The following is a 12048-nucleotide window of genomic DNA, read 5'->3' on the forward strand; positions in this document are numbered from 1 at the left end:
TGATATTGGTTAAGAATTCAATATGCTGAACATAGAAGCTAACATACCTGAGTATTAGTTGCATTAAAAATTATTGGTCAATGTTAAGCTATTTAGATAGAAACAATAAAAATGTAAAAAAAATAATCTGAAAACCACATTTCTATCATGTCCCGTCCGTCCGTGATATGGCACATTTAGTAGATACCTATGTTTGCAGGTAACCATGGCAACAAACTTTTTTCATCATTCAGCATACTTTGTCCTACCCTTCACTATAAAACACAAAGGAACCTTGTTCATCTTATTCCTAATTTGTTACAAGCCTTCAAAATTTTCAAAATCTATCAAATGTCCGTCCGTGATGAACCGATCACGCTCGTAACTGCTTCTACAATATATCACTATTTTGTGGATGATTATAACTTCTTTCATATCTTCAAAAGATTTTGCTGATTTTATTCCTTTTACTTCCATGTCTTCAGAAGATAGCACTATTTTGTGGATGATTTTATGATATTACTTCCATATCTTTAGAAGATAGCACCATTTTGTGGATGATTTTATTATAACCACTTCTATATCTTCAGATGATAGCACTATTTTGATGATTTTATTATTACTACTTCCATGTCTTCGAAGGATAACACTATTGTGTGGATTATTTTATTGTAATTACTTCTATATCTTCAGAAGATAGCAATATTTTTGTGGCTGTTTTTATTATAACTACTTCCGTATCTTCAGAAGATATCACTGTTATGTGGATGATCTTATAACCTTTTCCATATGTTTAAAAGATAACATTTGTGTGTGAATTATTTTGTTTGAACTACTTCTATATCTTCAGAAGATAGCACTATTTTCGGAAGATTCATTATAATTACTTCCATATCTTTAAAACATAGCACTATTTTGTGGATGATTTTATTATAACTACTTACATATCTTCAAAAGATAACACTATTGTGTACCTTATTTTATTATAACTACTTCCATATGGTCAACAATTTTATTAACCCCCCATATACAATTCATGAATTGTATGGACCATTTTGCTTGAGAAAATAACTAAAATTTTACCCCAAAATTAATCTGAATATACAAGAAGCTGTATGAAATAGTTTACATATTGACATTTATTTATCAATCCATGTTTTATATTGCCTATATATATCTATATACCTATAGCATATTACACGATTTGTTTATCCTTAAATTGATCAATTCATTTCTTAATGTATGTTAAGATGTATCATTTGTTTATGTTTAATTGAATTTATTCGTGCATTTAATCATGATTAATGTGTATGAAATAAAAAGAAGCGAACATATTGGATAATCTTACACTTTTTATCATTATTCTTGATGTTATAGAAGGACCAAAGTGTTCCTGAGGATCTACAGAAGCAAGTGATAGGTTACTACGAGTACCTGTGGGTCAGAAAGAAAGGTGTGACAGATGACAGTCTGATCAACGCTCTACCGCTTACCTTCCATGCTGAGGTCTCACTCAGTGGGAACAAGTACATTCTAGACAAGGTAAGATCGGCTACAATTGCTCTGATGGAAAATCTGCACGTCAAGCCAAACATAAAACCCCAAATCCTAACGGAATAAACCCTAATCCTTATCTTTACATTTATTCTGAACAAAAAACTTTATTACAATCCTAATTCTAACCCAATGTCCTCTGATATATAAAGACATGAACAATTGTCGTAGAGGCATTTGCCGATACGACGCGATTTTTTAATAGTTTTTTTCATTTTGCATTGAATATGGAAGTTTCAAGAAGTATCTTTTTTTAATTTGAAGTTTGGCCTAATGTTAAGAATTATTCCAATTTCTTTAAAATTCGGATCGCATAGTGTGCGCTGGGTGTAAGGGGTATAAGGGGTACAGTATATCATATTTTCCTCCTTTTCTCTCCACTACTTTCATGTAACAACTTAATCAACGGTCGACAAAACGTGAACTTATCACTACGAATCCTAACCTCTTTAGATCAGTATAAAGAAGGAGCTATGAACAAACAGTTGCAGGTTGGAATTGAGTTTAGCTTGACAAAATGCAAATACCTGCAGGGCTACAGGTGGCTTGTTTGTCACATTTTTAGGCGAGTTTATCTCCTACTTCCAGCCTGCATCAATAATACATGTATCTCAAAGCTGGAAGGAAATTGGCATCTAGTGCATTGCTGATTCAGGTCAATTTTTCTTCAGTACCGTCTTTTTTGTAAACTGTATAGTTTAGTTCTGCTACTATGTAAGAGTACCCAATTTTATTCCTATCTTCTAAAAATAAGCATTAGTCGACCTATATAGTGGTAAGGCTATATTGATTTGCAACAAAGTGAAAAGTTTATTTGTTTATTTTCTTGAATATCCTTATCACATTCTTATTCATTTACAAGTGACGATTGTCATGCATATTGAAATAGGTATTTTTCATTCTCCATATGAGCTGGGTTTAGTCAGTATTTTGAAGATCAATCACAGACCTCCGACTCAACATTATTCTACTATATCATTGTCAAAGAACTGTTTAAAAAAACCTCTCATAATCTTCTATGGTCATGAACTTTTCTCTACGTTTTCAGGCACCCATGTTCCAAGGGCTGAATGACGGGTTTCTGCGCATGCTCTCTCTGGAGATCAAGCCATCGCTGTACCTGCCGCGGCAAAAAATAGCGGGAAGAAACGAGATTTGCCATGACATGTACTTTATACAGAGAGGAGAAATCGAGGTAATGTTGAATGTTTTGATAAATATTACAACAAATTTAATCGAAATATCATTAATTGACTGAAGATAGAAAGAATGGTAATGAAGAGAGAGAGAGAGAGAGATAGAGGGGGGGGGGGAGGCGGGGGGGGGGGTGAAAGAATTAATAAGAGATAGTAAGTTTGAAATACAAAAAGAAAATGACAATTGACATTAGTCAAAAAGATTAACGGGTTAATACAAAAAGGAAATTAGATAGAGCTTATCAAAATATGAGTGGTTTACACTTTGATTTTCTATCATAATGTTTGAATTACTAAAATATCGAATAACCTCATGATGTTAGCTAAATTTGAAACATTAAAACATTTCTAGAGGAAAAAAGGGCATTAATCAAAACTATAATTAACTGATAACAATTCAAGATGGATATTTTCTTTCATGCAGGTTCTTTCCGCTGATGATGATGACACACCCATTGCGAGACTCAACCACGGAAAACTCTTTGGAGAAGTGAGCGTTCTGTTTTCTTCTTTATCAGGAGATCCATATCATGCATATTTAGCTATTCATATATTTCCTTTACTAATTGGTTTTGTTTGTTCAACATGATTTCTACACTTGTCACCCTACAAGTGGAAAAAAAATCAAGAGTAGTATAAGAATGCAACAAAATAATAACAATGGACGAAGGATTCTTGTTTTCTACATTTCTAAATCACTTTCACTAAACTGAGCAATCAAATAAAGTACACTTCGTATACCTTATTAAATGATTTCCTTTGAGAATTGCATAGAGTATTATAGCCAGTATTCATCCCTTCCTTACATTTCTACGGATATCGCACGAATATATTAAATAAGTAATACAAAATTCTTGTTATTTGTCTTCTTTCTTGTATTTTCTGGTCAATAGGTTAGTCTTATCTTCAGCATGCCTAGAACAAACACTATCCGAGCTGCTGCTCACTGCGACCTGTTAGTCTTGGACAAGGGTGACTTACAAAATGTTCTCCTTCATTACCCTGAAGGTAAGTTGTTTTCTTTTTTTGAGGGGGGGGTATTGATATCTACGTAATTGTAATCGCGTCATATTACACACCCCTCGCTTTTAACTCTAACGATCCACTCCGTATTCCTTGTTAAATCATCACTGTCTGAAGGTAGGACTTTCATACTGTATAACTGCAGCAGATTAATCTTGCAGTAATCATCTGTCTCTTCTTCTCCAAAAGAGCCATCAGTTTAAATTAAAATTATATATCGTTTCTTTACTGGAAGGCCTTATAGTTATCTTTGAAGAAACGCAGTATATGAGTAACCATAATAGTAATTTCAATAGTGTTAGTACCAACCCATGCTCCTTTACCTCTAATATTAATTAAAATTGTGCTAAATGAGACGAGATAAGTGTGCTAATTTTGCTCACTCAAATACAGCCAGTAATCTCCTCATAGTATTATTAAACTGATCAGAAAATGAACTGAATTTCACAATTGGAATTTTTTTCATCTAATCAGGAATAAATTTTGAATCATTTTCATCTCTTTTAGTTGCCAAGAAGTTGCAGGATATCGCAGATCAACGTTGTGATGCAGCAGGTCTTCTAGAAGAACGTGTACGGGCTGGCGAAGGCATCATTCCTGCTTCCAAGAGCCTCTCAAGACATGGTAACCCTCAAAACAGTAAGCACTTATACAGAAACGAGCCTTTACCGGACTTTCTGGTATCTTGAAAGTGCAGTCTTCTAACCCTGATTCGAATATATTGTCAATAATAAAGGTTTGTTGTAGAGCTAGATTATTAAGGTTCTACTGTTGGTGTAGAATCTATTAATCCACGCCAAAGATATGACATATAGTAGATAAAAAAAACACCCTTTATTTCTTTTAGTAAGAGAGTATAGAGAAAAACACTGTTTTGAATCTACCATTACGTTCTTGCTCCAATTATTACGTTTTTAAAAACAAAATCATGAAATTACCATTTTCATCATAAATTACGTTTTTTACAAGTTTATTTATTCCAATCATTTTTGGGGGCTTATACATAAATCTATACCTTGGAACAGTTATAGTTGAAGGGAGATTTTTACGGAAGATGGGAACATTTTACAAGACACTGATTAAGGATTTTTTATATGAACAATATGTATATTGTCAGATTTTCTGTATTTTTTTTAATTTGAGACAGAACCTAGTATTTTTTAATCATGTGATGATGATGATAAGATGCATTAAATCACTCCTCGCTGTCGTCCACATTAAAAAAAGTATTATCAATATTCAATTAGTAAAATACCAGGGTGAGTGCCGAGAGGGGGAAAGGATTTTAACAAAAAGTGTAATCAACTGGCTATTTCTCTTTATATTCAGAACATGACACTGGATATCCACTCAATTCCTATGAAGCTTTTGACATGGAAGATGTAGAATCAGAATGGGTAACTGTGCACAGAGGATCAGTAGTCATGGTAAGTATTTTACGAAAAGTAATACATTCCATAGGAAACTAAATTTGAATCACTTTTTTGCATTATTGTTTATTTACTGGCCTTCGGTGACTTTGGAAAGTTGAGAGTTGTGTAAATTAATCTGGATTGTCTCGTATTAAAAATATTTCTTTGAAGAACGATTGAAAAAAGATATGGCAAGGGATATATTGAATCACACCCTTGTCGAATGTGTTTTTCCGTATTAAAAATTACATAGCCTCTGAATATAAGCTGGAAATATTCACAATGCGTTAGAAAAGAGGGGGAGGGGGGGGGGAGGGGAACGAAATTTGTTTGAAAACAGATAACTCGTATGCTTCCATATTTCTGTGGGAAAAAAAGTTAGCTGTATCACTGTTCAAGATTTATTTTTATTTTACATCATGCATTGAAGTATTTTGACGTCCTATCTTTGATATCATTAAAGCGTGTAATTAGTTGATTCTTTGTTTAGTTCATACTTACATACATATATAATTATTTATGCATGAACTTTAACAAAATACTAATAATACTCTTTCACATCTTAGTAATGACGTTGGCTTTTCTTTTTCGCTTCTCATCATCTGTAACAATTTTTCCAACATGAAATGGATTGCTTTCTGAAATCCAAATTCTAATTCTCATTACTCCAATAAATTATTTTAAGAGATCTAAAACTTTTTTTTCTCGAAAAAGGGATATTCTTGTCAAAGCTGAAAACGTAGTTTTTCACATAAGGGAAATTATCATATCAGCGCTGAAAACGTAATATTTATTTATTGAAACACATTTTAATAAAAAAAGATTTCCAATCTGCCTTTCACACTTTTGTTTTTGATGTGTGTGAAATTTTAATGATTTGAACATTTTTGTTCTTCATATTTGGCCCTTAGAAATATTCTTTTATATAAATGTAAAATCGTATAATTTTGTGTTACATTTGAGACTTAATATGAGTTATAATAAATCAAAGAGATTCAAGTTTCATTTGGTATCAAACCAATATTATACGTTGTGTACCTCTAACAGCATGGTTATGAATTAGTACACCTCTTCCCTACTTCTTCAAAGATTGTTTGTACCAGTTAGAGCATAACATGGCACCAGCTTTATCAATGTAGACAATATTGAATCATTTCTTCCAAATAATTATAGTCAAATACATTTTTACCTGTACACCTGCTGACGAATAGTTTAACAGTGTATGGGGGTATCTTGGTTTAGGAATAGAGTCTAGACCGGACTCGAAATCACATTTTGATGGCCTTGGTTGTGACCTCGGGCTGAGTCCATGGCTTTTGGAAACAGGGATTCTGGGGGTAATTGTCTGGGGGGAGCTGCGTATGTTATACACCATAGGCAGTAACCCCTAGAAATGTGGTTGGTATGCTCAAAATGGAGATTTTACAAAAATCTCCATCATTTGGAAGTGAATACCCCCCCTTTTTTTGCTTGCTTGTAATTTTTTTCTGACGATCCCGTTTATTTAGCTGGGGAAACCTTTTTTTTTTGTATATCATTTTTTTTTCTGACCCAAATCCCCTTCATTTTGGAGTAAAATATTTTCTTGTTAAGAAACCAGCACCTCTTTAGAAATCGTTCCAGGCCCCTGGTTGAGTTTTATGTAGCAGTAGCACCAAAGGAAGGGTGTGACATCTTCTGTAATCCATTATTTTCATACATTTTGAGTGGAAAAATAGAGAATGACATGCAAAAGAGATGTATGGATAGAGGTGCACGAGGTTGTGTGTGTGAATTTATGTGTGTATGTCTGTTTGTGGGGGCGGGGATATATGACAGATAAAAACACATATTTTAGTATAATTCTGGCTGATGATGATAACCAAGAGTTGAGATCTCGTTTCAACGGAGAATAACATTTGCAATTTTGAGTTTAAGGGTATGAGAGAGAGAAAGAGTGGAGGTAGGTTATGTCAGGCGTGTACTATGATCCCGTTTCTTGTTTTTCTTATATCCCGTTTTCTTTGTCTGTCTCTGTCTCCTCCTCTCTTTCTTTTTTCTGTTGTTTTTCATAACCCCCTCCAAAATCATCGGATCATATTCCCTCTTTGATTAGCCGAACATAACAGGAATTAATTCTAACATCATGCATTGCTTACAGGCTGCCTCAAACAAAGACTAACAACAAATAATAATTCCCGATTGACCCCCATATTAGCATTCGTAACGTTACCCCATATTTCAAATGGTGCAAAATTGATTGAAACAATTTTTAATATCCTCGTCACTGCATTCCCCCTATCACTTGAAGAACTTTAAGAAAGTCGTACACACGAATTCAGAATAAAGGATTAAGTTTTGTTAACTTATCCAAAAAAATTCCATGGTTTCTAGAAAATTGCTTGATTTGGATACTTCTTAACACAACATAGTGTGCAATAACGAGTAGAAAAATGCCAGTAGACTAACAATGCTTTGATATGAAAATAATCAAACTAGTTGCAGAAGCAAGGGATTGGTAACTCTCTGCTTAAAATCGGTTATTTTGCCGTATGCATTTGCACAAACGGCATTTGTCTTGAAACGTTCTCGAGACATAAAATACTGGTAATCAATATTAATGACATGTGTTTCTTTTTTTGAGGAATTCATTCATCAGGTTTGGTTACGATCGAATTTGATTCTTTATTTATTTATTTATTTATCTATTTATTTAGTAGATTTTATTCATTAATTTATTTTATCTTGGGGAGGGGGGGGGGGCTGCTTACAAGATATATACCGGTATTAATAGAAACGGATAAGAAAAAAATTGTATTTAATTACTGGTGTTTTGAATCTTTAATAAACAATTATCACTTTTTGCGTAAATCAATCATGTAAATAACTTTTGAAGTAAGTACATGTACAACTCTGTTTTCAGTAGAAGATGATAAGCTCAATGTCCATTCAGTTGTTCATTTTATTGACATCGTACGACATTTTATCACATTGCCTTAATCAGCACAGCCCGGCTCGGATGACACCATCGGTAAGAAAGTTCTTGCTTCCAAAGTCGAGATTCAGCTTCTTCGATCTCGCAAAGAAAGCTTGTCACATCACCCTTTTCACAAAACATTTTCCTATCTTGTATTTATGCAGTAGCTATAGCACCGTAGTAATCCTTGTAGATATGTGCAAAGAATGTCTTTTGTCTTGTATATGTGCACATTTCATCGCTTCAGCTCCACCCGTATTTCTCTTTCATCCAATCAGTGTTCGCGTGTAATGATATGCATATCTTGTCACATAAGCCCAGCCCACTTTCTTTCCTAATCCAATTACCATCACCGTACAATTTGCACTCCTTAGGCAGGCATGGCGTCAATATCCCTTGTGTCACACGCTGTGTCTTATGCAGAGCGTTGTATTCATGATTGGAATCCACAAGCCCTTTCAAGCAAGTGCTAATTTAGTATTTTCATGCACCTTGAAACTCGAGCTAATAAAATATATTTATCGTAGTTTTACTCCCGTTCACTATTTCAATGCGTATATTCTAGACATTTATCCTGGTGATAATTTCATGTACAGCTCTGCTTGAGCAAAGCTTTGTATACAACTATCATGTACCTAGGTGTTATTTGTTTTGAGCCAATGGAGATATAATGGATGAATATTCAAGTAATCATATCCATCAAATTTAAATAATTATTTCAACATTTCAACATTGAAAAAAAAACCATGAAGAAACAAATGAAGACCCTGCATTCTTTATATTGTGTAATATGTTTTCTCTTATGTACATTGTGAGAAAGTGATGTAAAGTTATTCTTCATCTTCATACTGACACTTTCATGCTCAATTCTTAGCAATCATTCTTTTAACCTATCCATTTGTGTAATGTATATAGATAGACATATGTATTCATATTTATATATAAAAAATCGAGTATACTTCTGCATGCTTATTCTCCGTTTTCCAACTTTACTTCCGATGTTAGTGTGGTTTTCGATAATACACAGAATAATTTACTTCTCTTATGCTTTCGATGTAAACTGTATATCCTTGCTTTATCCTTCCTTTTCAACCTATTGACAAAAAATAGTCTTTATTTTATTTGTTGATGTTCGTAGCATATATGTTTTACTGGAATTGTTGCAGATATTAGCGTTGCATATTAACTTACAAATACAAACTGAAACTAACAAATTGTATGCCTATACTTTTGTTCACAATGATTAGACTAAGGAAATTAATCTTATCAATAAAACAAAAGGTAGAGCGGCAAAACTTTACAAGTAAATGACTGCATTTGGAAAGATCAGTGTTGATGATAGGTTGATTTAATTTCATTAATATGTCCTGAAATAAATATTGTTAAAGCCATTAATCCTTGCAGACCATTAAAATTGATTTGGTTACATAAAGCAAGAAGAAATTATGTCAGATGGTCAAAAGATTATACACAAGAAGAAGAGGTAGGTTAAAATCGGCTATGACAGGATGACATCAGAAATAATTGAGTTACATGAATAAAATTAAAACAAGTAGACGATGAGGCCTTTCTTCAACAATAGAGCAAAAACTGCTAGAAAACCAGACATAGAATAGATAGACGGGATACAGTTCATAAATACTCCCTCAGTATATACGTCGCTCAGGTTTTATCTGATAACATTGATTAAAAAGAAGGCAAATTCTGAAAAGTTTTATGGTTTCAAATTGAATTTTGTACAGCAATTACTGACATTGTAACAAAAGATATTAATGGTTACAGATTGTGTAACTAAAGGTACATGAAATCCAAGAAAGACATTGAAAATACACAGTTTCAATTACAATGATAAAATAAGATATCTTATATTTTGAGTGGACTAAAACAATCCCAATTCGAGCAAATTAATCGATTGCTGAATGACATGATAAATTCAATTTTTTTCTTATTATTTTCAACAGCGTACTGGACGTCATTTACGTATCTTATGGGATGACATTCAATCTCTGATCACAGACACAGTGGTTCTACCAAACTCACGATTCGCTAGGCTCTGGGAGCTTCTTGTTCTTCTTGTCACTCTCATCATCGCCTTCCTATACCCCTACTGCGCCAGCTTCATCGGTATGCTCACTTGGAGTTACCAAAGTTTAATACTGCAAGACCGCTATAATTTCACCTTTCTTATAAAAAAATTGGATGATTAATTGTTTTATTTCATTATATGTAAGATTAAACTGAGGCGTCTACTTCAAATATCCTGGGTGTATATGCTTTTCTCTATAACGGATTGAGTCATATAGGATTAAAACAAAATATTATAAGCATGATGACTATCCGTCGGCGATTTATCAGGGCCTTTAGTCACCAACTCTTTTCCTGGCAAATTTCCTCTTTTATCAGTTTTATGTAAAACATATTTCTATCACTTAAAAAAGTTTCCTTATTCAATTTTTACAAGAAAAGATGAATAAGATAGATATTCATTGTTTTTTGTGAATAAAGTTATTGAGTATTTTTTTGAAAAAATAATGTAATCATTAGTCTGGGATGTACGATGATTGTGCTCACACATATTTAACATGTTTACTTTCATTATTGTTTATCAAAAAAAAAAAAGTTTTCATCTCTGTTTTCATCACAGCCAACCAGAATCGAAATGATGAAGGAACAGAGAACCTGATACTTCTCACACACATGTATCTCATGGACTTCGTGCTCGTCATTGATATCGTAGTAAGACTGCGAACGGCTGTCACTACGCCAAACGGTAAAATATAATTGAGGCTGTGTGAAGAGAAAAGATTCGGCCTAAGTAGTTCTATAACATACAGTATTCAATTAAGGTCTGAACTGAAAAAAAAAACGGCATAGGAAAAATATGCTTTAAGAAAAAGGCAAAATATTAATAAAAGAACATAAAATAATAAAAGAAAAAGAAACCAGACATACAATACCCAATCAGAAAAGAGAAATTAAGAAGCGAAGCGAAAAGAACATAAAACATATACAGTAATGACTTATTCCCCCTCATGCAGTTCATTTTTTTTCCAGAATCATATTGGATATATTATTTTCTTAGTAAAATATATATTATGTAATTGAACGACTTTTGTATATTGCAGAGGAAATAAGTTTTTAAAGTTGTTTATTCAAATGTGCCAAGCTTCTCAAGTCATGGATAAGTAAAAAACATCAAAGTAGAATCAGCTATATATTTTTAAAGAAACGAAAAATAATCTGTGAACAGTGTATTTATGATCTTCACATCCCCCATTTTTTTTTTCCAAATAGGTACATTCAAGGATTTCCATTACATCCGGGACCATTACGTACGGAGCTGGGGTTTTGTTGCTGATGTGGTGGCGATCCTTCCTCTTGATCTGTTCTGTCTCCTTCTACCCGTAGGAATCAAACGAACACACGCCCTCTATCTACTCGCTCTAAACAGGCTTATCAAGTGCTGGCGGGTAGGATATTTTAGATATTTTAACCCCCTCCCGAAAAAATACTGCTAATACTACTACTACTACTACTACTTATAATACTACTACAACTACTAACTACTGCTTATAATGTAATAATTATAATTGAATAAATAACTGAATAAAAAAATATTAAAAATAGAAGAAAAAAACAAAAACTAAGCACTCACTAGAGTTTAGAATCTGACAATAAGACAAATAGTTCAGTTTCAATAACAAAGTCGGGCAATTCTATTATGTAAGCCTGACACCCACCGTTGGTCATTCTTATTTCAGTTTATGAACTGCTATACTGATTCCTATGAAATAGAAAAAAGTGGACTCATCATTTTAGAAAGACACTTTCTTGAGGCACATCAGAATTTGAAAATTGATGTAAGAATACAGAATCATGTTGGGGTTTCTCTAAGTGACAAAGATATAAAAAAATGAACAAGAATTAC

The 12048-nt window shown here is 33.1% G+C and overlaps 1 protein-coding gene across 1 annotated transcript in view; it reads left to right on the forward strand.

Moving 5' to 3' along the window:
- LOC129263078 (uncharacterized) overlaps window positions 1-12048 on the forward strand; it is an 86683-nt gene that overhangs the window by 21793 nt on the left and 52842 nt on the right. The window contains exons 5-14 of the mRNA XM_064100488.1: window positions 1357-1521; window positions 2582-2728; window positions 3154-3219; window positions 3623-3737; window positions 4260-4391; window positions 5082-5179; window positions 8148-8174; window positions 10082-10244; window positions 10765-10890; window positions 11415-11590. Coding sequence (XP_063956558.1) covers window positions 1357-1521; window positions 2582-2728; window positions 3154-3219; window positions 3623-3737; window positions 4260-4391; window positions 5082-5179; window positions 8148-8174; window positions 10082-10244; window positions 10765-10890; window positions 11415-11590 — 1215 coding nt within the window. The remainder of the gene's footprint in view (window positions 1-1356; window positions 1522-2581; window positions 2729-3153; window positions 3220-3622; window positions 3738-4259; window positions 4392-5081; window positions 5180-8147; window positions 8175-10081; window positions 10245-10764; window positions 10891-11414; window positions 11591-12048) is intronic.

This window comes from Lytechinus pictus, chromosome 6, assembly GCF_037042905.1.
Source record: "Lytechinus pictus isolate F3 Inbred chromosome 6, Lp3.0, whole genome shotgun sequence".
Lineage (NCBI taxonomy): Eukaryota > Metazoa > Echinodermata > Echinoidea > Temnopleuroida > Toxopneustidae > Lytechinus > Lytechinus pictus.